The sequence below is a fragment of the Euprymna scolopes genome, chromosome 42 (genome assembly GCF_053919585.1).
Source record: "Euprymna scolopes isolate OS-2025 chromosome 42, ASM5391958v1, whole genome shotgun sequence".
NCBI lineage: Eukaryota > Metazoa > Mollusca > Cephalopoda > Sepiida > Sepiolidae > Euprymna > Euprymna scolopes.
The window spans coordinates 45642652-45669853 of record NC_136523.1 but is presented as its reverse complement, the minus strand read 5'-3'; the positions used below and the strand labels follow the sequence as shown (position 1 = coordinate 45669853).

At 32.5% G+C, this 27202-nt stretch overlaps 1 protein-coding gene across 1 annotated transcript in view; it reads right to left on the bottom strand.

Moving 5' to 3' along the window:
* Positions 1-5626: 5626 nt before the first annotated feature.
* Positions 5627-27202, bottom strand: part of LOC145267076 (short/branched chain specific acyl-CoA dehydrogenase, mitochondrial-like) — a 42332-nt gene continuing 20756 nt past the window's right edge. Inside the window, exons 6-11 of the mRNA XM_080123042.1 lie at positions 24065-24190; positions 22447-22539; positions 19237-19326; positions 15143-15280; positions 12334-12433; positions 5627-5892 (exon numbers count right to left, since the gene is read on the bottom strand). Of these exons, the coding sequence (XP_079979168.1) occupies positions 5816-5892; positions 12334-12433; positions 15143-15280; positions 19237-19326; positions 22447-22539; positions 24065-24190 (624 nt within the window). The 3' untranslated portion in view covers positions 5627-5815. The remainder of the gene's footprint in view (positions 5893-12333; positions 12434-15142; positions 15281-19236; positions 19327-22446; positions 22540-24064; positions 24191-27202) is intronic.

Genomic DNA, 27202 nt, shown 5'->3' with positions numbered 1-27202 from the left:
ATAGCTAGCTTGTTGTACTCACGTTCTGCCTGGGGCTGAAGCCTCAGGCAAAGTCTGCTTCCAGTCAGGGTCAGGATCAAAGAGGGTTAATGGTTTCAGATTTTGCCTTTTATGTACTCAGTCACGTGATTAAGAGCTGGTTTCTGATTGGACAAGCCAGGAGGAAATGGATTTCAAATCTTGAAGTCGTGAGAAGTAGCTCCTGCCTGTGTTTGTAGCGAGCGTCGGCTGCTACACTACTTTTAACTAGAAATATCTCAGTCACCAGAATACCACATTCACTTCAGAGGCTGTCCTACTTAAGATAAACCCAAATTTGAAAAAGTTTTATTGAATTATTTACAGTAATAACATTTCATTGGCGAGGGAATGGCCAATAAACAAGAAAGAACAGCAACTGATTAGTAAGACCTGTGGGACTCCTAGGGAGGAATCACCAATTTGTAAGGCTGTGAGTCGATATCAAGATATGGATTATCTCATCTCATGTTTTGTATTTTTAACTGTACAAGTTACGTCTGTAGCAGCCAAAACTTGCTACAATCACAGGTAGAAGCTAATTCTCGCAACTCAAGATTTGAAATCCATTTTCTCCCTGGCTTGCCCAATCACAAGCCAGCTCTTAACCATGTGACCAAGTACATAAAAGGCAAAATCTGAAACTCTTAACCCTTTTTTCTTCCTGGATTCAGCTGGTAGCAGACATTAGCCTGGGGCTTTGGCCCCAAGCGGAACATGAGTACAACAATCATAACATGGCGGCCTTCTAACTCAATTTAGGAATGCAGTGATTGTTCATTCTTTTAGAAATAACTGGATATTAAATATGTCAGTTAAAAGAATGGACGACACGAGTTTAGAAATAACAATTAACAAAACAGGTTAAAAACGATACAATTCAATTTAGGAATTTCTTTGTTTACCAAAGGCGTGTAGATGCATGTGCAAAGCGCACGTGTAATTTAGAACATGAGAGAATCACATTGTCCACCAATTCATAATCAGGATCTATCAACTTTTAGGACTGAGGTTACCATACCATAGCCCTTGAACCCCTGGAGGAGCATAGGTCATCTACAACTTTTTGTAGATGTTTTTGTAGTGAGGAGTTCTTTTACAGGGTGAGGGTGCTGGCCCCACTCCCAACCTTCCCAGAAGGTACATACAGCACCTAGCTTTCCCAAATTGTCACCCATCTGGTACTGGCCAGGCTCAACGTTGCTTAACTTCGGTGATCTGGCGAGAACCGGTGTGTCAACGTGATCGTGCCGTATAGGACTATAAAAATATAAAAATAACTCCGGAAAATAACAACAAATGACAAAGAACTCAAAATCACTGTATTAACATGAAATAAGCAATATTTATTTATGTGTCAAGAATATTAGTTTAAATTGTTCCAACATAAGTGCTTTCTTGTGTGGAGTGTTCGTAATGCAGGGTTAACAAGGTGCGGATTTTGTGAGAATAGCACAAGGTTTGAAATTACTGATTTTTAAGTCCAGAGTGTCATGCATGGCTTTGAATTAATGTGATTATTTTTTAAAGTCCATAATCATAAGTGTAAAAGTGTTTAAAAAAAAAATTAAATTCTTGTTCAATGTGATAATTTTCCATGATGAGAATTAAGGTTCATGTGCTTGGTGCGTAAATTCAAGACAGGGGATTTTGACGTCTTCCTTGTGACGAGGTTCAATCTGGACATCCAGTTCTTGAGAAAAGAAGAGAAAAACCGATTTGATTTTTCTTGGCAAATATAGCGATGTTCTCGAATGTTCCAGCTAGTTTGCCATATCTCTACATGATGAAATGTAACATAGTTCCTTTTTTCCATGTGTGCAGGTGGTCACATCATATGCATGGGTGTTAAAAACGGTGATTGCTATGAAAATGTTCCTGTCAGAGATTTGTTCCGGCTGTATATAGCTATCACTACAGCCCCTCCCAACCAACATTCCCAAGCCTCCCTCATACGAACATTGAATACAGATCTGTCTGCGAACCCAATGCCTCTTCCTGTCCCAGAGAAGTGAGGACAGAAGCCTCTCGAGGGCATTAAGGTTTTAAACTTTCATATATATAAAAATAATTTTATAAAATCAACAGTAGTTTCTCTATAGTGCAATAAGGACTATAATATATTTTGGACTAAATCACTGCAGAGAGGCATGTGAAACTTCTTCCTCATGATGCACCCCCAACTATAGCAGGCAATCAAGTGATTTGATGGGCGATTTTACTGGTTTCGATAACAATAAAAATATAGGAGGGTGAAACATTTGTTGATTATAATTCAGTCCCAGGCAACGTCAGGCCTCCCTGCTAGATATTATTATTTCATCTACACACTTACAATTTTCTAAGGAGATATAATATTCTATTAATCCATTTTCTTAAATAAATTAAAAAAAACAAAAAAACACTCTTACCCTAATCTGAAATGAAAAAACAAACAAATTGGCCGCCATCTTGGATTCAGAGTGATCAATCTATTATCTAATTAGAACACTTTACATAAAAGGTGACTCTAAATAGCGATGTTTGATGAACAAGTATTAATATTTGAGTTGAGTGACAGTGTTGTATTTCATTGCATTCATATATATATATCAACAATTCTGGAGTTTATAAAAATGTCTGGTATTTATACAGATTAGCGAAGATATTAAAAAAAGCACGAAAAATCTCTATCATGTAAGTGCCCGTTATGGAATAATGTTCTCTTAAAAGAAAAATCACTTAATTTGATCAAATAGCTTATTTTTTTTACAGAGGAAATTAATCAATTAATCTGATCATCATCTGGCATCAATTGAAATGAATGGCTCTTGTCTTGAGGAGGCTCCATGTTTTGACAAGCTTCTGGGCTTAACCTTTACTTCTGATCTGAAATGAAGCATGTACATCAAATTTGTTGCCAAGGTCGCCGGAAAAATGGTGGAATCCTTCTATCGATCCAGAAAATATCTATCTGCTGATGCAATTGTCTACCTATATAAGAGCCAAGTACGTCCCAAGGATGGAGTATTGTTGCCACATCTGGGCAGGAGCTGCTAGAAAGAACTTATCCTGCCTTAGCCTTGTAAGGGATGCCCTTTTTTCTTCATTGCAACCTCTTTCTCACAGAAGAGACATTGCGAGCCTGTCTCTGCTTTATCGTTATTTTCATGGTAAGTGCTCATCTAAGCTCCAATCTACAGTCCCCCTCCCCAAACATTCATGAGAAACACTCGTCTAGCTGAAAAGACTATCAATAATTTCCCCTATTTTTTATCTGTGCCTAAACCTAAACATAGATTCCATGAACAAAGCTTCTTTCTTCAAACTGCACACCTGTGGAACTGTCTTCCATTTGCCTGCTTTCCAGCTGACTACAATATGGTCATCTTCAAGTCCAACGTAAACAAGTTCTTGATTAGCCGTTTCCCTTAAGTAGTCCAATTTACACTACTAACAATTACTATGACATTGTCCCATTGACTACTGTTCACTCTTTAGCCCCTATCCTCGAGTGGCCTCTGGGTCTTGATAAGTGGTGATTCCTATGTAAAAAAAAAAAATATCACTTAATAAAAAAGATAAAGAAAAAATAGAACTCTAACCACTTCCTAGCTTTTTAGAAATAATTCTAACTAGAAAGATGGAGAAACCAATGCCAACCCAACAATAGAATCATCTGATTCATTTAAAATGAATGAAGGAGGGAAGAAGGGCAGTGTAGTGTCTGTTCTGTTTTAATGAAGTCATCCTCCCATGGATTACCTCCTTCTTTGAAGGGAAGCAGTATACTATGTGTCTGTTTTGCTAGTATATACGACGAACAAAGTAACATGTAAATATAATAAATAAAATAATAAATACTAGCAGAATCCGTGGAAATTCTGTAGTAATTTGAACATTTTTTTAAAATTTTCAACTACCATGAAATTTAAAATGAATAAAAAATAAAATAAAACAAATAACGAATTTAAAAAAATGTCTTAGTAAATTCTTTTTTTTTTTAACCTTTTAAAAGCTAAAAAAAAAAAAAGAATTGATTCTAAAAATTTAGACTTTTTTCAATTAAATTTCAACACACAATATATTGTTTTGTTTTTTTCTGAATAACTTTTTTCTATAAATTATAAAGGAACAGATGTCAATTCACTTGCACATTTTTTTTTTTAATTTAAAAAAGAAATTATAATAAAAAATAAAATTATAGAGTCTCCTTTCAACATGACATTTTTTTTTTTTAATTATAAAATAAAATAGACAATTTGAAACCGTAAGCAGACAACCATGTTTTTTTTTTTTAATTTTTGGAGAGAAAATGGTTTTAATGATTTTCAACTGATAAAGAACGATTATAACGGGAGGTAATTTATTTCTCATCAATTAATGTTTGCAATGATGTTTTTTTTTGTGAAATTTGAACGTATGGACAAGAAAATTAATATTTAAATAATAAACTAATCAATAAAAAATAAATATCCGTATAATAAACATGTGCTTATGAGAAATAAATATATTTCTTCAATATAATTTGAAAACTAAAATAGAATTATAAATAAATAAATAAATAAAATAACAATTTGTCACTTATGTTAATTTTAATGAATAATTAAAAGGACGTTTTTGATTGGTTAAAATTAAAAGCTGTCTTTTGTGCTTATATTAATAAAGTAAGCGTTTTTTGTTTTTTTTGAGTCTAATCTAAAAAAATACTTTCACCAAAATAAGTCAATAAAACTTTTTCTAAAAGAAAAGACAGTACTTTAAAAAGGCATCGTTATTACTAGGGCTGTGACAACAGCATATTCTTTTCATTGTTTTGACTCTTGAGTATATATCCGTTAATATCTTACATGTTTTTATATAGATGGATGTGGTCCTCGGTTGATTAAGTGTGTCTGTGTCGGATATATACTGGAGAGTCAAATGGCTGAAAAGAATATTCTAGAATCACAGCACTAGTTATTACCAACGACTTTGAAAATGAAGAACTTACTTTGAAAAAAATTTACTTACGGAAGAAAAAATAAGAGAAGACCAAAGCTAAGTGTTGATTTAATTGTACTTTATTTGAGTGTGTGTGTGTGTGTGTGTGTGTGTGTGTGTGTGTGTGTGTGTGTGTGTATATATAATTGCTGTAAATACGTGCAATGATTTGACATGGCTATGAGTTCCTTTTTCTTACGAAAAAAAAGTAGGTGCTAAAGTTGAAGATATTCTTACTTAAAATAATTTTCCTTGTCTGGCTCACTTCTGGATATTTAATTTTGTGAGCAAAGAAGGAAAGCTTAATCTTAAAAATAACTGATAATAATGATAAAAAAGAATAATCACGTATGCAAATAAAATATTAGTTTTGTCTTATTTTTTCACATAAATAAGTTTTGTCTCATTTTTCTCATTTAATTATTTTTGTCTCATTTTTCTTATTAATTAGTTTTTGTCATTTTTCTTTTCAATTAGATTTGTCTCATTTTTCTTATTAATTAGTTTTGTCTCATTTTTCTTTTCAATTAGATTTGTCTCATTTTTCTTTTCAATTAGTTTCATTAGATTTTAAATAGAAACGGGAAGTTTAATTGCAAGTCATTAAAACCAGCTTGTAATAACAAATTAAAAACAAAATTGCATAAACATTTCTGCTCAAAACTTTAATTAAAAAAAAAAAAAAATACATAATCTCATGAATCGATTGTGAACTGTTCCGGATTATTTCAAACGTTTTTTTAAGAGACAGGATATTCCTATACACAACAGGACATACAAGTCCGTTCAACAGACCATTCTAAAAAAACAAAAAAAAAAAATGGTCACTACGTTCTCAATGCATATATTCATTTTTTAAACATCTAGCAATGGTGTTCAGTTGGATATTAGAAGTGCCTTCATAAATAGTTCCTGCAAAGAGACAAAAGAAAAAGAAAGAAAATTAAATCATCTAAAACAATCTTAAAAAAAAAAAAATCAATAATCATGACAATATTTATATATATATACAAACACATACTATTATTGTTATATCCTTACCTTAAATAAGAATACAGCAAGAAACACAGGGTTATGGGCGAAAGACAAAGGGGTTTATTAACAAAGGAATACATGTGACATAAGAGTTACTCGATATATTTTCTTATTCTCTTCCTGTCTTTTTTCCTTCTCCCTTAGTCACGTGAGAGGGTCAATATATCCATAGTTCATTTCATCTATGAAGAGATGCTAGGTTATTCCATTACATCAATTATATAAAAGGAACTTCATCTGTGTGCGTGCGTGTATGTGCAAGTTCATTCCCTACGGATGCGAAAACGGTTGGACCGATTTTTATAAAATTTCAAACAAAGATACTTTATGTGCCTGGCAGTGATATTAGATTGGTTTTGTATGGGAATGTCTTCGATAAGTATCGATAATCCAAATAATCCAATGAAAGAAGGAACAGGCGATTTTGATCAAAGTTAACACCTTACACAGCCTAACATCACAAATATATTGGAGAAGTTTTATTACCACACAAGCAGAAAGGCCTAACATATAAAATCAAAGGTAGGTTCTTTGATATGATAGGGGCGTGTTTGAAATTAATGTTTTTGTTTGAATCACAGTTGAACCATATTTGATTTTTTTCATTTTAAACTTTTATTCAAGCCATTATATATAAACAATAATTTTATAAAATTCAACAGTAGGTTCTCTACAGTGCAATGTAGACTACAATGTATTGTGTACAAAGTCACTGTGGGGAGGCATGTGAAGCTTCCTCCTGGTGGCACCATGATTGGTCCCGAACTAGAGTAAGCAATCAGCTGATTTGATTGAAAAATGGTCGATTTCACCGATTTTGATAACAATAAAAATATGGGAGTGTGAAATATTTGTTGATCATCATTCAATCCCAAGCAATGTCGGGTCTCCTTACTAGTATATATATATATATATATTTATACACACAATGGAAAAAATAACTCGTTGATTCTTCTGTTAAACTTAGGTTAGACTGTTAGATGTTAGATTTAGGGTAAAAATATTAAAATATTGTACAGGGTGGAACGATAAAATTGTTGTCCTAGAAAAGACAACAGGATTCCATTTCCATTTGATGAAAACTGTTTTGCTTTTTTTTTATTGCAGACCATCTAATTAGCCAGGAGCGATAGGAGCCTTTTATCATGTCTGAAAGTGACACAATGTTTAACAAGCAAGATTGGAGATGCACCACTGTACAACTCATGTTCTCTACCGATCCAAGTTATGACAACAGGACCATTGCCAGCACCCTCAAAATGCAAATCCGAATGAAGGCCACATCATGCTACCTCACATTTTCAAACTCAGCTTAAAAGTCAACACCAAAGTGTACCTGGATGTGCTAAAGATGATCTCCTGGTGCAATCACGTGGCCGCTGGCAGATCCTAGGCATGGCAGCAGGACTTGGCACCAGCCTACAAGTCCAAAGCAATCCAGGCTTGGCTTCAGGAGTGCTACAAAATCTTTCTCTCACTGCCCTTCCTCCCTGACATGAACCTTCAGGACTACTTCGTTTGGTCATACGTAGAGAACATCACCAACATGACCCCCCACAACACCAAAGCCAGTTTCATTGCCGCCATCCACCGAGTATTCACCGAGCTCCTGCCGGCCCTTGTGGAAAAGGCATGCTCCCAGTTCCAGACCCATATTGAGGTGGTGATTAAGGCTGAAGGCGGCTACATTAAATAGAGGTCAGTCTTTTACATAATCAAGTTACCGGAATTTATTTTTTTCAATAAAAGTTTTAAAATAAAGATGTAGAGTTGTTTTGTTTAGGGCGACAATTTTATCATTCTTTCCTGTAGTGGTGAGACAAATATGCAGAAATAAAAAAAATGGATGAAAAGAATTCTATGTAGATACACAATAACAAATTATTTAACTAATTTATAATTAAAAGAATTACTATGAAATAAGGAATTGTTTGTCACTAAGAGGAAAAATGGGGAAGATAAAGGGTGGGGAGGTTGATTGTATATGCAGGATATGAAGAGAAACTGTTCTTTTGTAGACTTTTTATAATAGCCAAGTATTTCAATTCACACCAAGATCAGCCAGCAATAAGAAAAAGACCAAACGAAAGCAAAAGGGGGGGCAGAAAGGAAGGGGAGGGGGAGATAAAAAATAAAATGAAACAAAAAGATGGAATTAAATGATAAGAAAAAAGATTGAAAAGAAAAAAAAAGGAAAAGACTAAAGGACCAGAAAAAATAAATTACAAATAAAATATAACGAATAAAATATAACGAACAGAATAAATTGAAGAAAATAAAAAAGTATGTCACAAAATAAAAAAATATGTCACAAAATGAAAAAATATGTTACAAAATGAAAAAATATGTTACAAAATGAAAAAATATGTTACAAAATGAAAAAATATGTTACAAAATAAAAAAATATGTTACAAAATAAAAAAATATGTTACAAAATGAAAAAGGGAAAACAGAATGATAAAAAAAAACAAAAAAAAATATGAAACAAAAATTAATAAAATGAAAAAAAAAAAAAAAAAAAACCCCTACAAATTAACAACAGCTGATAGAGGCTGAAGGCGGCCACATTGAATAGATGTCAGCTCTTCTACATAATCAAGTTACCTGAATTGATATTTTTCAATAAAAGTTTTAAAATAAAGCTGGAGTGTTGTTTTCTTTAGAACGACAATTTTATAATTTTTTCCTGTAGCGAAGTGGTCAAACACAAATATGCAGAAATAAAATGGATGAAAAGAATTCGATGTAGATAAACAATAACAAATTATTTAACTAATTTACAATTGGAAGAATTACTATGAAATAAGGAATTGTTTGTCGCTAACGCTGATGTCAGTAAGCATCCGCCTGTATGTTGTCGTTTGATCAAATCAGGGACAAATAATTTATGCTTCAAAATGTCTTTTGGTAAGACACAAAAATTAAAAAGGAAATGCCGGATTCCAAAAATTCACAAATCTTAACTACTGCTCGGTAATTCTTAAATACTTACAGTTTGCACAAAGTACTGCATCCTGTGAACATGTTTACCAGAAGAAACAGTTAGAAATAAGTCATACACCATGCACTATGATTATGCAATTTCTACAGCTATGCACCTAGAAAACAGAGCTATCAAACCTCACATAGTAGTATAGAACAAGGAGAAAGAAGCAACCTTAGGAGAAGTTAGTGTCCATTATGATGCTTGGTCAAACAGAGCGGAGAGGGAAAAGATAACAAATAACAAAGTGTCATGTACAACATGAAAAGAAATTGGAATCTTAGGAAGATCTCCATCATTTCAGTAATTATAAGAGCAACTGCACTTATAAAAAAAGAAGTTTGAAAACTACCTGGCAAATATACCCGGTAAATCAAGTGCAAGAGAAACACACAAAAAAAGAAAATGTACTTAAAGGGGCGGTTAGAATCTTAAAAAGATCTCTCAGTTGGAATGCATGAGATAGAGAGTTAATGTCTGGCCTCCTGTAGGATGCCCCATTCCCAACTAGAACAAAATGATAAATGAAAACAAAAAGTGAAAACCAAGTTTTGCAAACTGTGATGGCCTTTGAGTTTGCTTAATTTTTTTTTTTTTTTTGTGGGCAATAAACAGTAGACGAAGACGACTGAGGATTTTTAATGTTTATTTTTTGGAGAAAATTATTTAACACAGGAGTAAGAAAGACTGGTATTCTCTCACCTAATTAACTTATTAACGATAAATAAGTGGACACAGGAAAAGGGCAACATTTCGCTCTTAGTGACTATAAAAATTTTCTTTTCAGCGATTACAGCAATTATGATTATTGCCAATTTGCCTTGGGTACATCTTATAGGCGAACAGATTGAAACTTTACTTTCTTTGTCAACTGTGATACCAGTAATGTCATGCATCATCGACTGACATCTTAGTGTTTTTTTTTATTTTACTTTAACCTATTTGACCTTGTCTAACCTTACACAACATCTCCTTCCTGTTCATCTTCTGTGGGAAGTGGTTTACTCTGTAAACTTTGTGTCACTTCAATTTGCACTTAGTTCGACACTTGTCAAGATCAACACTGGCTGATGTAATCGCTATATTATTATTATATAACAAAATGCTAGATAGAAACGGTGACTTAAAAGAAGGCCCAGAAGTTGCTCTCTGAGAACTTCCACAACTTTAACAGTTCCAATATCTGGCACCCAATTCTCTTGACAGCAACTTTATGAACATTTAAAAAAAAAAAAAATTTTTTTTTAAATCTTATTCATTCAAAAGAAGGCACATTACCACTTGAATGTAAAGGGTTACTATTTGAGACCATATCTACAAAAACATTATGTAGGGATTTGAGCAGCAAGAAGTCTGGTCAGTTTACATTTAAATTTCTGCAGGTTAGCACAGTCAGGGAAACGAGAGGCCGAGAAGGAATTTCAAAGTCTAGCAGTTGAGAGGGGGAGGGGGTAAAGAAACTAAGTAGGAGGATTTTTGACATCAAGGGACCTTTACAGTAAAGGGATAGGATTCTGCTGCTTGTCGTTAGTCGGGAGTATTTACGTCAAGGAGGCATAAGTGCTATGAGTTCATCAAAGCACTTGTAAAACAGACATAAGGTTGTGACATTGAGGTGATGGGACAGAGGTTGGGGCTTGATTGACAGTACAGGACTTTTTGTGATTCTAACAGCAAGAAATTGATGGTAGATGCACCAGCTCAAATGTGGCAACAATACTCCATGCATGGGCGAATGGTGACTTTGTAGAGGTACAGAACACTGTCAGGTGTGACTAATTTTCTAGTATGGTAGAGGGAGCCAACCTTCTTTGCCTTGTCAATGTCTTCAATGTATTTGTTGTATCAGATTGTTAAGAAAACTCTTGTGGTTTTTAACTTTTAAATTCAGATGAACGTATCTCGGCATAAGCAAAAATTTATTGATTGAAATAAGCAACAGCAGGATTAACACACTTTTGCCAATTTGTGAGGTACCCCTTTATGAAGTTCTTTTGTCTTTCCAATCTCTCTCAAGTGGTTGGAAATCATTGTATGCATTACATTTAATTTAAAAGCAATTCCTCAAACAATTGTGCGTGGATTGGCTTCAACCAAGGATCTTAATTAATCTGTCAACATCCTATGGCCAACCATTGCACTCATCATCTTCAAGACTGTTGTCGCCACCACAAAATTTCTTAAACCACCATTGTGCTGTGCGTGCAGTAGTGGATCCTGGGCAAATGCCTTGTTGATATTACGAGCTGTTTCAGCAGCTTTTCAGCCTAGCTTGAATTGAAATAAGAAAATTGTGAGAATTTGCTTTTTTTTTCCATCTTGTATTCAACATTTTGAAAAGAAGACATAATTGTTTTAAAATGATTGTAATTTAAATGATTAGATCGAGCGAAAAATACTCTTTAAAATGATATATAAAGTAAAGGTTTTATAACGAAAACTTATTTGAAAATACATCGTTTGAAATGAAAATGAAAAATTCCGCAAGCACTTTCTTCTCAACCTAATGATTCATATTGCCTGTGAATGTTAAGCCAAGTAGTTTGAACGATGAACTTTATGTATACGGTTGCTGCAATACCAAGGACAAACTGACTGTTATAATCTAAATATTGTGTATCCCAGGTTCAGGTCTCACTTAGAAGCTATTAATGAAACTCAGGATTGATTCTTCTTGTTATCTGCATTTGACCAAAAATAATTTCTAAGAGATGTACCTAAATTTGCAGAATACAAATGGCAAGTGCTCGTCTGAGCTCCAATCTGTGGTTCCCCCATGCCAAACTTTCACGAAAAACACTTGTCTAACTGAAATCACTGTCAATTTCCCCCACTCTTTATCTGTGCCTAAACCAAAACGTAGATTCTATGAACAAAGCTTCTTTCTTAGAACTACACACTTGTGGAACTCTCTTCTGTTTGCCTGTTTCCAATCTGACTACAATTTGGTTGTCTTCAAGTCCGACGTAAACAAATTCTTGATGAACCATCCCCTTAAGTAATCCAATTTACCAAATTTCCACTACTAACGATTACTATATTATCCTACTGACTACTGTACACTCGGTAACCCTTATCCTCGAGTGGCCCCCGGACCTTGATAAGTGGTGACCCCTATGCAAAAAAAAAAAAAAAAAAAATACATCAATTACTGATCAAGATTATCACAAAGACAGGAGATGCCTATTGGCTTTAGTCTTGAAATGACGAAAGCGATAGTTAGGAGAAAAGCAGTCAGCAGGAAGTGAGTTCCACAAGCCTTTGTTTTCCTTTCCAAAAAGTGTCAAATTTATCCATATAATAAATAGATATTCTACAAAGAAAAAAAAACTTACCAATTTTACAATCTCTGAAATATTTTTCTATAGGGAAATCTTTGGTGAAACCGACACCACCCATCCATTCTAGACATTTAGACGTGGTTTCAGTTGCAACCTGAATAAAAAGAATAAATAAATAAATAGGAGAATCTTCCACAGTATAATAAAGAGTAAAGTGTTTTTATTTGTATATGAATAAATTAATCACGCGTAGGGCTAGGACAACTGCATATTCTTTTCATTGTTTTGACTCTCAAGTGTATATCCGTTGATATCTTATATGCTTTTATATAGAATGATGTGTTTCTCGGTTGATTAACCGTGTCGGATATATACTCAAGAGTCAAAACAATGAAAAGAATATGCTGTTGTCATAGCCCTAATGATGAGACAATACCAATACAATTACCAATTCTGTATATAATGTGACACGGGTACAGGGTTCAAATCATGTGATTAGCTGAACAGTTATCTCCCCACTGACAATGCCGCAAAGATGAAACATATGTATATAGATAAGTATTTTAAATATTTCTTATTAAATGATATATATATTAGTGATGGGACGATTCTAATATTTTTCTTCGATTCTGATACAATTACTGATTCCGTACTAAATTACTGATTCTTTATAAATCTGTAAATATTTAACAATAATGGTTATTTATCCAGATTACTGTAAAAATACATGTAATTTTCTCAAAAGTAAAAAAAAAAACACACACTTGTTAGGATGTGATCCACAGATTTTAGCTTTATTGGAAGATTAACATCAATAAATATTTATTATTTGATTATTACTACCAGAGGCGGGAGATTTTTTTTTTAAAAAACCAAAATCAAATAAAAAGAGATAATTTAAAGAATCGTTTTAAGTATTGGAAAACATACAAATTTTGCAAATTTTGATACAGATTCCAATACTCCAAAAAGTTTAGATTTTTCTGATTCTGATTAATCATCCCACACACTCAAAAAAACAATATATATCTCGTCACACAAACGATAATGAAAACAAAAAAGAAATTTGCTGAAAAAAAAGGGGGGGGGTTCTTGGCCTTCGGGCCAGGATCAGGGTGTGGTATCTGTTCTAATACTGCACTTCACTTTTTTCATCTTGGTTGGTGGAGGAGAGGTCCTTCATGACTGATACATTTTTTATTTTTGTTAACAACCAGAGTGCCCCTTTTTGGGGAGCTGGCTTCCTCCCACATTGAAAGCCGACCTTGTATTTGGCTCTGCCCTTGTGGGAAGGAAAATAAACAAAAACAAAAACAAAAAAAAAAGAGCAGAAAGCAAATCAGACTTAAATGAATTAAATCCTGCACTCTATTCCCATAATGACACTTTGTTTCTTCTTTTTATACTGATTGATAAATATTTTCTTCTTTTATTCGTTTTTTAAACTACAAAGTTCGTAAAAGTTTCTTTCTTTCTTATTTCTGTAGTGATTGGCATGAAAATTAAATACGAGTAACACTAAAAATAAATGAGGGGAAAAAAATTGAAAAAAAAAAAAATAAATAAAAAATAAATAAATAAAGTCTTCTTTGATTTGAGCGGATGTCACCGAAAGTTCCAGAAAAAAAAAGAAGAAAAAAAAAGAAAGAGACTTAACGACACATACGCACATACACCCATTACCAACAACTTATATACACAATGTATCTGAGTTTTTTCGTTTTTTTTTTGGGGGGGGGGTTGCTTTACTTTTTTATAATAGGTTGGTGCAAAAATAATGTTTTTATCGGATACATATACGTCAAAAAAAAAACAACATTATTTTTGCACCAACCTAATATAACTTATAAAATTTTGGGGTTGAGAAATTATGAAGTGGCTTCAATAAGTTTCCAAACTTTTTCGTATAGGCATTTTTATTGATAGTACACACATGAAACTCTAATCCTCTTTGAAGTAATCTCCTCCGGCTGCAATGCCCTCATTGTACTGTTTCAACAACTCATGGAAGTTCTCTTGTGTGAACATGTCAATGACCTTCATCTTCTCAATTGTTTTATAATGACAGCTTCTAAGGTTTTCCTTGAACTTATGGAATAACTAAAAGTCACAGGGAGAACGGTCTGAACAATAAGGAGGGTGAGAAACTGTTTTGATGCTCATCTTGGTCAAATCGTCTAATCTTCTCTGAGCACCCTTAGGACAAACTTTGTACAAATCTCTCGCATCTTCAGTTCCTCACAAATAATTATGTGTACAGTTCACACACTGACATCGAACTGTGCACTTATTGTCTCTATAGACACACAATGGTCCTTATTCATGAAATTCTTTATTTGGCCAATCAACTCTGGTATTCTGACTTCCTTACTTCTCTCACACCTCATCATTCCTCACAGACTGCCTGCATTCCTTGCAATCTCTTATGCCACTCAAAAAAAGATGGTCGATTCATGCAAGATGGCCCAAAAGCAGTCTGCACTATTCCATACGTTTCTGTGGTATATTTTCCAAGTTTAAAACCGAATTTTATTGCATATCGTTTTTCTGAAGTGTCTCCTTACATCCAGATTGCATTCTTGAAATTCACCAGCTGTGACAATCAGGCTTTAGTAGGATGTATTCTAATTCCTGCTGTAGCTGATCATTTGAACCTGAAATTATAAGATGTATAACAATAATATACTGAATTTTCAAGAGTCTATGACAATTTTAAATGCCTGTACAAAAAAAATCTGGAAACTTATTGAAGGCACCTCCGAAGTTGACGTGTTCGGGGAAGTGACATCATGAAGTTAAAAAAAAATATGAAAATGAAGTTTCTTTTGTTAATGATTAATTAAACCATTTCTTTTTGCTTTACCTCAGAGCTGAATAATTTTGCCATTGCAGCTTCCTTAATAATTGGCAAACCAGCTTCCTTCATCCTGGCCGCATTATAAACGAGTAAGCGAGCTGCTTCAATCTGCATAGCGACACGTGCAATTTGATGCTGCATACTCTGAAAAGAGAAAAGATTTTAGTCTTTAATGGTTTCGTTCAGATTGAGAACAGAAACAGCGTAAAATATTAAAACACAGAATTAGATTTGCTCCAAATATCCAAAATATTTAACAAAGTGTGCTAATCTACAATACCAATGATATGTTTTAACTTCATCTTTGCTTTTTAATTTGTTAAATTCTATTAAAATTATTTTTTTAAACACAGAATTAGATTTGCTCCAAATATCCAAAATATTTAACAAAGTGTGCTAATCTACAATACCAATGATATGTTTTAACTTCATCTTTGCTTTTTAATTTGTTAAATTCTATTAAAATTATTTTTTTAAACACAGAATTAGATTTGCTCCAAATATCCAAAATATTTAACAAAGTATGCTAGTCTACAATACCAATGATATGTTTTAACTTCATCTTTGCTTTTTAATTTGTTAAATTCTATTAAAATTATTTTTTTAAACACAGAATTAGATTTGCTCCAAATATCCAAAATATTTAACAAAGTGTGCTAGTCTACAATACCAATGATATGTTTTAACTTCATCTTTGCTTTTTAATTTGTTAAATTCTATTAAAATTATTTTTTTAAACACAGAATTAGATTTGCTCCAAATATCCAAAATATTTAACAAAGTGTGCTAGTCTACAATACCAATGATATGTTTTAACTTCATCTTTGCTTTTTAATTTGTTAAATTCTATTAAAATTAATTTTTAAACACAGAATTAGATTTGCTCCAAATATCCAAAATATTTAACCAAGTGTGCTAATCTACAATACCAATGATATGTTTTAACTTCATCTTTGCTTTTTAATTTGTTAAATTCTATTAAAATTATTTTTTTCGTAAGGTTTATTGCTAATCAAAGAGTTTAAACCATTAAAAATATTCATGTGGCTGCTGCCAAGGTCATCTTTTCATAGGGTAGATTTGGTTTTAGTATTCTGGCCCTTTGCAAATCACAATGCTGAAATATCAAGCTAAATGCGTCACCATAAATTATGTTGGTTAATTAATAACCTTTGTTAGTTAATTATGAAGTAAATAAAGAAAACGTACCCTTCTTCCTAAAATGACTTCATATGGGAAGTTATATCAACGAATGACAAAAGAAAATAAATTAATTAGCACTTAACATTTTCTTAGCCTTTCACACACAGAGACATAAAAAGACATCTTTTTATTTACATGACCACAAACGAAGAGAAAGGCACACACCATACAGCAGATAACTCCAAGTTACCCAACGCTAAAAACCACACATGATCAAGGCAGGCAACTCCTCACATAGTTCAAGGGACACAATTTCAACAGATAGCTGATATTAATACTCCTTGATCTGAAAGAAGATTACTGTGTTGGTTTTATGATATTAAATAGATCTCTGAGTTTCGTCAAATTTGAGCTCTCAAGCCCTTTTGTTAGCTATCATGTTGCTGCTTTAACAGTATTCTAGTTTGATAGTTTTGCTTTCCACTTGTTCTTGGATGTAGTGATACTTGATATCAGTATGTTTTGCTCTTCCATGATATTGTGGATTTTTTGCCATACATATCGTTGACTGATTGTCCTCATAAATGAGTGTTGGTTTGACTGCAGCTCCTTTTAAGTCATCTTGAAGGCGATGCATCGATACTGTCTCCTATGCCGCACTTGCCAATACCATGTATTCTGCTTCAGCTGTTGATAACGCAACACACGTTTGTTTCTTTCTTCTCCAGCTGAGAGCCGCTCCACATAATTCGAATACATACGTTCTACTTCCTGTTCCGTCTCTTTCTATATTTTTCTCTTTCCATTCAAACCATCCATGTAGTTTAAAAAATTTTTTTATTTTTTTATTTATTTAATTATTTGGACTATTATCCTAATCTTCTAGTTATGGCTTTCACAACGTTTCATCTAATTATTCCTCTGGCCTTCGAGATGGGATAAGAATGTCAAATTTTCCAACTACATCCACAGCAATTGCTGCCTTCAATAGCTGTTGTCATCTCACCACGGTTTGGTCAATTAATCCTCTGACCGGCTTTTGATGGGATTGAATCCGCTACCTCTAGACAATGCTCACCCGGAATCGTAGATATTCTGCATCTCTATCTACTGGGCCCCGAAGGGCAATCAAGGTTGGATTTTTTATTCTTATAAATCCAATTGTTTTTCCAAATGTTAGGCACGCTTTTTGTACACGCCTCGATAAGACAACACCTTCGTTTCATACATCCTTTCCCAAGGTAAGAAAGAATATGTGTATACTTAACGTACTCTGGCATACACAATGAAGTTAAATATTTTCTCACACACACACTATTTTATTTATATAGATAGATTAGCGGGAGATAGGCGCCTGGTTTTGCCGAGCGTAAAATACACTTAAATATAATATTTAAACTTTTCCAGATTTTGCATATATTATTATAGAGTCATGATTTCAAAAGTAAAAAAAAAAAGTATTTAGGTGCCATCAGCTAGAATCGAAACCAAAAGCAAAATTGTAGCATTCAAAGCTGGTGATGTTACCACTATACCAACGTGACACGCATATGAACTGATTAAAAATTTAAAATAAACTAAGATGAATGTACAAAATGTACAACGATTTTTTGCAATTTTAACCCCTTAAAAACTATTTTAATCGGCTAAAGACCCATAAAAGAACGGTCTGTAAAAAATCCAATTATTTGAAGCCCTTAGCATTGCTCTGCGACTTCTAGTTTCGGAGGAGATAGAGTTTGAAAATATGGAGATAGACAGACAGACAGACATTTATACATTAGATTATATCATTTTTTTTTTTTTGTACATTTTGTATTGCATTTATTAATTATTTTCATTACAGTTTTCACAGCTGCATATGTACACGAATAAAATTATTCTAAACATAATTCAAGCAGGTGTTAGTACTCTCAAGCATATCGGGAGGCTAAAGGCTTGGTTTAGTTGCTTTGTTTTATGGCATCTCAACACTTTTCAGGTATTTAATGTCGAATCCATTTATTTTGGAAACAGTTTTTATGCTTCAAGTTCTTTATAACTTTAAATATTTATTTGTAGAGTTTGGTTTGGTTGTTTTGTTTTACAGCATATCAACCCTTTTTGGATTATTTAATGCCAAATCCAGTTATTTTGGAAATAGTATTCATGTTGCATCCAGTTATTTTGTAGTAGGGTTTTTATTCTTCAAGCTCTTTGTATTTTCAATCGCTAGTTTGTAGTGTTTGGTTTGGTTGTTTTATAGTGGATTTTATCGTTTTTGTCCTGCAGAACATGAATGAGTTTTGTCAATGGGAGAGGGAAAAAGGGTTATGGTATTAATGTTTGATACATTTTAAGTTAGGAAACCAGTCAGGGAGTGGGGGAAATAGAAAGAGGAAATGGGAAGAAGGAAAAGGTGGTTTGTTGTCTTTGTTTTTGCAGAACCTAATAAAGTTTTGCAAAAGGAAATAGAAAAACAAAAAGCATCAATGTTAAGTGCATTTCATCTCAGGAAACCAATATCTTCAGACAGTCTGATCTGGTAGCACCAGAGGAGTTTAAAGAAATCACAATTCATATTATTTGGATTCTTCAGATTACTGTTCTCATCTTGAGTCCTATTTGCACAATGTTTCGGTTGATGTAAGCTCCGAACTTCTTCAGGTGTTCCTTGTCGAACTCTGGAATTACTTACGACTTTTACCCAGTTATGGCTGACAGAACGAGAGCATGCTACCCTTGTCAAGGGTTCCATTTGATATTACGTGCACATTCCTGAATTCTACATATAGATTTTAGAGTTCAGGAAAATGCATGTGAAGGTCGGAGGTTACATCGACCGAAATGTTATGCAAATAATGCTCAAGTAGAACAGTAGTCGGAAGAATCAAAAAAATATAAATAATCAATTCTCGTTGCAAAAATTCAGAACAGTAAAAAAATGTTCTATCCAAAAAATAATAATAATAACTTACCTGAAAGTCCCATATACTTTGTCCAAATTGTTTTCTTTCCATCACATATTTGATAGTATGTTCCAGACAACCACTTGCCAAACCAATCATCTGGTTTAAAAAAAAAAAAAAAAAAAAAAAAATCCAAACTTTTTAATTAAAAAATTAATTTTTAAAATTACAAAACTTTTTAAAAATTGGAAAATTATGAAAGACTAAAAAATAGATGGCGCTTCTGCATTTACTGAATCACGATTTCCACAAGGTTGGCTCAGGCTTGCTCGGCAGCTGATGGAAATAACCGGAAAAGCCAAGCTTTCTTCAGTTTTTAATGAATGCGCTGTATGTTTTTAGTCAATACGGATTTATGGAAGCTACTTTTATAAATTGAAAGAAATAATAGATTAATTTTAATCATGCAGATTAGAGTTAGATTAGGTACATGTTTGTAATTTTATTTGTTTTTCCTGTTTATCATTATAATTTCCTCGTAGTTGTTTAATGTTTCATGATCAGCCGCTTTCGGTTATTCCTGTCAGCAGACAAGCACACCCGAGAAACTTTGTGGAAGCCACAGGTTAGTAAATGAAGAAGTACCAAAAAGATATTCATAAAGAATTAAATAGACAAATTGCGTTATCTGTCAATGTGCAATATTCTACAGGTAATGTGTATATTTTCATTTTAACTTTAAAGTTAAAGATACTAAACACCTATGTTTTTAATTTTTTGAGATAAGGACTGATAATTTGAAATTGTCAGACTGTTGTTTTCACCTTGAATGTTATTCTTACAATGTTTCGGGCAAATATAACCTCCGACCTTCTTCATGTGTATCTTTCTGAACTTGAGAATCTTTCTCCATGTCAGAGTTTTTTAGTATCTCTTTTTGGCTTTTAGTGTCGCTTTTTGGCTTTGTTTCTGATTTTTTGAGATGAGGATTGGTAATTTGTATTATATTATTCAGACTACTGGTCTCATCTCTAGTGTTATTCTTACAACATTTTCGGACAATGTAATAATCGACCTTAAGGTGTATTTTGTCAAATCCGGAAATCTTTGAACTCAAGGGATTTGCATGAAAATTTAACAGAACCTTTTATTTAATCCACAGGCTTATGTATTTTAATTTAATCCACAGGCTTATGTATTTTAATCCATAATAATCTTATGTATTTTAATTTAATCCTATTTATTTCAATTTTATTTTTTAATATGTATGCGATAAATCAAGAGGAGGTAATTCATTCAGACTCGAGTAATAGTAATAGTACAGCTTTTTTGTATGCATAAACAATAAGATAAGGAAATTGGATAAAAGACTAGACCTGACCTGACACATAAAGGTATACTGACTTTGAAAAAGAAGCAACCAAAATGACAACAACTCTTAAACTTGCATATATGAATTATAAAACTAAGATCATAGAATACATGAAAAGCAAATGGCAAACAATATATTCTCAAACAACAAATTATTACAGTTGGAAAAGAAAATGTTGAAATGTTATCCGGTCAAGAACAAGACATAGTATTAAATAGGCAGAATTTGAAAACATACTCAAAATGGAAGCTAAATGGACATAAAGAATACGATTTACAAGATGTTTACAAAACATTTTCCATACTTTCAAGTTATTTTCAAGATTTTTTTCAAGGCAAAAACCAAAATTCAAAGACTTTTCAAGCCTGCATTAATACCGTCGTACCTTTAACGTACGTACGTGTGCCACGGTTTCCAGATTATAAATTATTTGATCGGAAGATCCTATTTATTAAAAAGGAGGATAGAAAGTGATAATATACTGCAAACATTAAATTAGTATATGGATATGATAATTTAATGTTCGTAGTATGTTATCACCTTCTATCCTCGTTTTTAAACAAATACCTTCTGATTACCAAAGATGAAATGTAAAAAAAAAAAATTAAAAAAATTAAAATAAAAAAACATGATGTCTCTTTTAGGCCATACGTGAAACTAAAATATACCTTCTTCGTCTCCTGGGTAGGATCCCAGGGTAGTATTTCTTCTGTCTAAAAATGGTATAATCATATCGTGGGGTTTTATCAGTGCCTAAATCTAAACACTCATTCCAAGAACAAAGCTCCTTTCCCAGAACTGCCCGTCTGTGGCCTGCTTCCTGGTTGAACACAACATGGTGGCCTTCAAATCCAATGTAAACAAGTTCTTGTTGAGCCATCCCCATAAATAATCAAATTCTACCCAATTTACACCATTAATGATTAAACTACTACCTTACATCCATTAACTCTTATCCTCAAGTGGCCTTCAGGCCTTGATAAAAAAAACATTATTTCAAAAGGAATATATATATTTATTGTCATCGAAACAACCTAAAATCAGGAAAAAAAAGTGTTCCTTAAAAACAAAAAACTTCAGTAAGAAATTTTTTTTGTTGGTCTACTTGCTGATGCAATTCTCTACCTATATAAGAGTCAGGTACGTCCAAGGATGGAATATTGCTGTCCCATCTGGACAGGAGCTACTAGGAAGACCTTATCCTGCCTTGACAAGAGTACAAAATAGACTTCATAGCTTAGTGGGAAATGTCCTTTTCTCTTCCCTGCAACTTCTTTCTCATAGAAAAGACGTGAGCCTGTCTCTGTTTTATCGTCATTTTCATGGCAAGTGCTTGTCTGAGCACCAATCTATGGTCCCCCCTTGTCAAAAATTCACAAAAAACACTCATCTATCTGAAACCACTATCAATAATTTCCCCCACTCTTTATCTGTGCCTAAACCTAAACGTAGATTCCATGAACAAAGCTTCTTTCTTAGAACTGCACACCTGTGGAACTCTTTTCCATTTTCCTGCTTTCCAGCTGACTACAATATGGCCGTCTTCAAGTCCAACGTAAACAAGTTCTTGATGAGCCATTCTCATAAGCAATCCAATTTACCAAATTTACACTTCTAATGATTACTATGATATTGTCCTTTTGACCACTGTACACTCTTTAACCTTTATCCTCAAGTGGCCTCTGGGTCTTGATAAGTGGCGATTCCCTTGTAAAAAAAAAAAAAAAAAAAAAAAAAATATATGCATATTGCTACACGTATATATGAATTCAGATGTTTTTATAGAAATTCTAAGGATTTCAGATTAGAAATTTTTTTTTCAAATATTTTAATTAAAATTATTTCTGAAGAATATTTTCTTTCATTTGACGGGAGAAATTCATATTAAAAGACACAAGTCCACTCACCTGAGATCCAATACCGATTCTGCCTTCATTGAGAATGCTAATTGCATATTTATAGCCGTGACCAAATGTCCCAAGAATATTTTCTTCTGGAACCTAAAATAAATTGAGGAAATCAGTCAAATATCGATGAACACACTATATATATATATATATATATATATATATATATGAGTACAAAATAGACGTCATAGCTTAGTGGGAGAGTACAAAATAGACTTCATAGCTTAGTGGAAGAGATATATATATATATATATATATATATATACACACACACATATATACTAAACATATCATATATAAACATATATTGCTAATATACACATATACTAAACATATCAGCTAATATTATATATATATATATATATATATATATATATATATATATATATATTAAACATATTGTGTGTGTGTGTGTATCATGCACTAAACAAACATTCATTTCGAATGCATGTTGCCAACCTACTGTTGACTTTATATGCTTAGCCTTACTGCTTGTGTGATAATAAAACTTCTCAAATGCACTTGTGATGTTAGGCTGTGAGAGGTGTTAACTTTGGTCAAAATCGCCTGTTCTTTCTCCCATTATTTCAATTATCAGTACTTGTACAGTTTAATCAAGACATTAAAAAATGAAAATATCGAAAAAAGGTTATATTGTACATATCCATTTTGGACTGAAGATCTCCGAAAAAAAAATCATTTAATTTGATAGAGTAGTTTTTTTTTTACAGCAGAAAAACACGTTTTTATGAGAGTTTGTTGAAGTCAAACATTATGGAAATTTTTAACACACGAGGGGGAGATAACTATGTAAAGCGCCGAGACTCACTCCCCATCATTATTACTAGCTTTTTCTTCCTAAAAATCGAACCTTGTGCTCGGTATCATAACAAATTGTTTTTTCACTGGCAAAAAAAAAACTACTTGATGAAATTAAGTGAAATTAAGTGAAATTAATTTTTGGAGAACTTTGTTCCATAACAGATCTGTACAATATAAACTTTTTTTTTGATATTTTCAATTTTTAATGTCTTGATTAAACTGTACAAGTACCCAATTATCGATACTTATTAAAGACATTCCAATACAAAACCTATCTAAGAACACTGCTAGGCACATAAAATACATTTGTGTGAAATTTCATAAAAATCGGATCAGTTGTTTTCAATTTCATAGGGAACAAACTAACACACACAGAAACACAAAGTTCTTTTTATATGATAGTAGAGATAGAATACTGTCAGGTATGAATATTTTTCTAGCATGATAGAGGGAGCCCACCTTTATTTTGCAGCAGCGTTGGTAATGTCTTCTATGTATTTGTTCTAATTCATATTACCTGTGAATGTTAGGCCAAGGAGTTTGGATGATGAAGTAGAGTATTATTCTCCATGGCAACCGATGACTGGAAAGATTTTTTGTAATTGTTGAACGAAAAGATCTTTTTTGTTAAAGAGCACAGAACTCTCATCGCTGGATGTCTATGAGAGAGAAGAGGATATAAACTACTATTACACGTCACGTATGCAACCAGATTCCATCTGCGTGAGAAACCCTCATCTGGATAACTGCAGGAATCGAAGAATCGGTTGTTATCATGCTAGCACAGTTAACTTACCTTGACGTTATCAAAATGGACCATGCAGGTACTGGAAGCACGGATACCAAGTTTGTCTTCTTTTTTCGCAACAGTCAAACCTTCCGACTCGCGTTCAACAATAAAACAAGTGATTCCACGGTAACCCTGAAATCAGAATATATAAATATACTAGTGATAGGATATTCTAATGTACACTCCTATAATTAAAAAAAAAAAAAAAATTTTTTATTACTATTCATATTAAAAACCTTTTTTTCTATTTATTTAGCTATTTATTTGCTTCCGCACTAAGCAAATTAGGCACAAGGCCATTTTTAAATGTGGAGAGTAGGGGAGGGGGATCAGTTCCGCCGAGAGGAAACTGGATAGTGACAATTGGTATGAAGGGTTTACCCTACATTGACCAAAACTCAAGAGCAATGATCTGATATGTGGAGTTGCCCCCACACATAACTTTGATTGCAGCATCTGCTGGAACAGATACTACACTTTGATAACAAAAAAAAGATCTTGCCCTGAAGGCCAAGAAGAAAAAAGGCAAACCTTTTTTCTATTTATTTAAAAAGAAAATACCACTTTTTCTCTTTTTATATATATATATATATATATATATATATATATAGGTCGTAGAATTGCATTCATCTACAAAAGATCTAGCTAATTTGCATATTCTTTTAAACATTCATTTTAATTACTTCCCTTTTAGTTTTTTCAGTTTTCTTATGGGATGATCATCTTTAGTTAACTATTACATGTAATTATATTCATGCAAATATTCTATATGATTTATACTTGCATAATATTTGTATAAAAAGACTATAGTAAACACAAACCTCTTTCTATAAATATATATATTTGTTTAAAAAGATTTTGCCTACCAAATTCCTGTCAGTTTTTGGTATACAGGCATGAAACTTAATATATAGGGTATTCAAACCCATGTAAAACTTTATATTTGGGTTTTAGCTGGGGAAAAATCAGTGCAAAAGTGTGAAAATTAAAAAAAAAAATGGGATTTGCCAAGTGAAGATCGAACGACAGCGTTAAGAATATGCATGCGTAACATAATAGCGATTGGTTCATGTTTTAAGTTTTAGCCTTGCAGCAAACATGTCTTGATAATACGTCAAAGGAAAAAGTAAATTGTAAGCTAAACGTTTCGGTTTTGATTCTCGGTGGTGGTGCACGATTCAGGAGAGGTATGGGTGGAGATTGCGCAACCCTTGCGTCATAATTACACTCGGAGCTATCCTTACAGGGGTTATCCATTGTATTTAGAGACTGAACAGAGGCTTAGTATACCTGTAAATTTGGTCCCAAATAGAAGCCCTTTATATCAAAGTGGCACTGTGCCTTTTTTTACGTGAAATAACAAAAAAAAGATGTTGATAGCCTATGATCATCCACCTATCAGTATAAAATCGGCAATAACAACAACCAGACAGAAAATGTGAATAATAATAATATCTAGCAGAACCTGTGGAAATTCTACGGTAGTTGACAATTTTTAAAACACATTATAAATAATATGAATAAAAAATAAAATGAAACAAATAACGACGAATTCAAAATAATTTTTTAGCAATTTCTTTTTTAACCTTTTAAAGCTAAAAAGAATGAGTTAAAAAAAATTAGATTAGGTTTCTGTAACGTTTTCGATTTCTCTGCCGTTATTGTCATATTTTCAACATTCACATAACTGCAGATGTAACGTGACATAACTACAGATGTAACATAATCATTATGCTTGAACTGTGTTTGTTACAGTTCAAAATTCTCTTGGAACCCCATGCCGTTCGGTATCATCGAATAAGAACAAACAACAACAAAAAATAAATCCGACCCAGTTTTTCTTTCTTTTTTAACACAAATCGTTTATCACTATTTTTCTTTCGCCGAGTCTCGACACCAGCTTAGAAGTCTCTCGCTTCTGTCTCCACTACTGTCAAGTTCTACATGTTAAGAACGGCTTTCTAAATAATATTATTTCAGCATGGTAACATAAGTGTATAAGTACCTTAATTTCTATTTCGGCAGACCTGAATGAGAATCACTGCCCCTTCCTCTCTAAGAAATATAAACCTTCCTCCCTCATCTTCCCATGTTAAGAACAGCTTTCGTTTTTTTGTTTTCAATGGATTATAATAGATTGGTGATTAATATATGGGGAGAGGGGAATTCTCATTCAGGTCTGCCTCTATTTCTAAATTTAAATTAATTTAATATTTTAATCTTGAAAAAAAACACTTTATTTTTAAATGATACCAACCTCTTTTCGTTTATATAATTATCAATTTATGTAATTTAATATTAAAGCGATAAATATATACCTTTTTTAGTTCGTAAGATTATATTGTTTTAATTATCAAAAGTAACGCCCTCTATGGAAGCTTACATTGCCATTTATTTAACTATATTATTTTACAGTTATTTAAGTCATATATCTAATTAACTATAACGTTCTTATATTATTTTTATTATAACATAGGAAACTAAGGTTGATTTTATACGACTTTAAAGTGGGGGATCAGTTTTATATATGAACACTTAATAATAGTGATCCCTCTCTTTGTAGTCAAGTTTTACATGTAAGAGGGTGTGTCGAAAAAAAAATGTCTATATTTCTCGCACTTGACATTTTTGAAAAAACTAACATTCCTGGATTTGTTATTTAATGGCTTGAGTGCATTTATAAAATACTTTGTCATGTCTTGTTTTCTTTCGTGTTTAAATATTACACACGTACATAACAAATGAGTTTTATGTGTGTATATATATATATATATATATATATATATATATATATATATATGGATTATAATAGATTGAAGATTAATATATGGGGAGAGGGGAATTCTCGTTCAGATCTGCCTTTATTTCTAAATCGTCAGTAAATTTAGTATTTTAATCTTAAAAAAAAACACTTTATTTTTAAATGATACCAACCTCTTTTCGTTTATATAATTATCAATTTATGTAATTTAATATTAAAGCGATAAATATATACCTTTTTTAGTTCGTAAGATTATATTGTTTTAATTATCAAAAGTAACGCCCTCTATGGAAGCTTACATTGCCATTTATTTAACTATATTATTTTACAGTCATTTAAGTCATATATCTAATTAACTATACCGTTCTTACATTATTTTTATT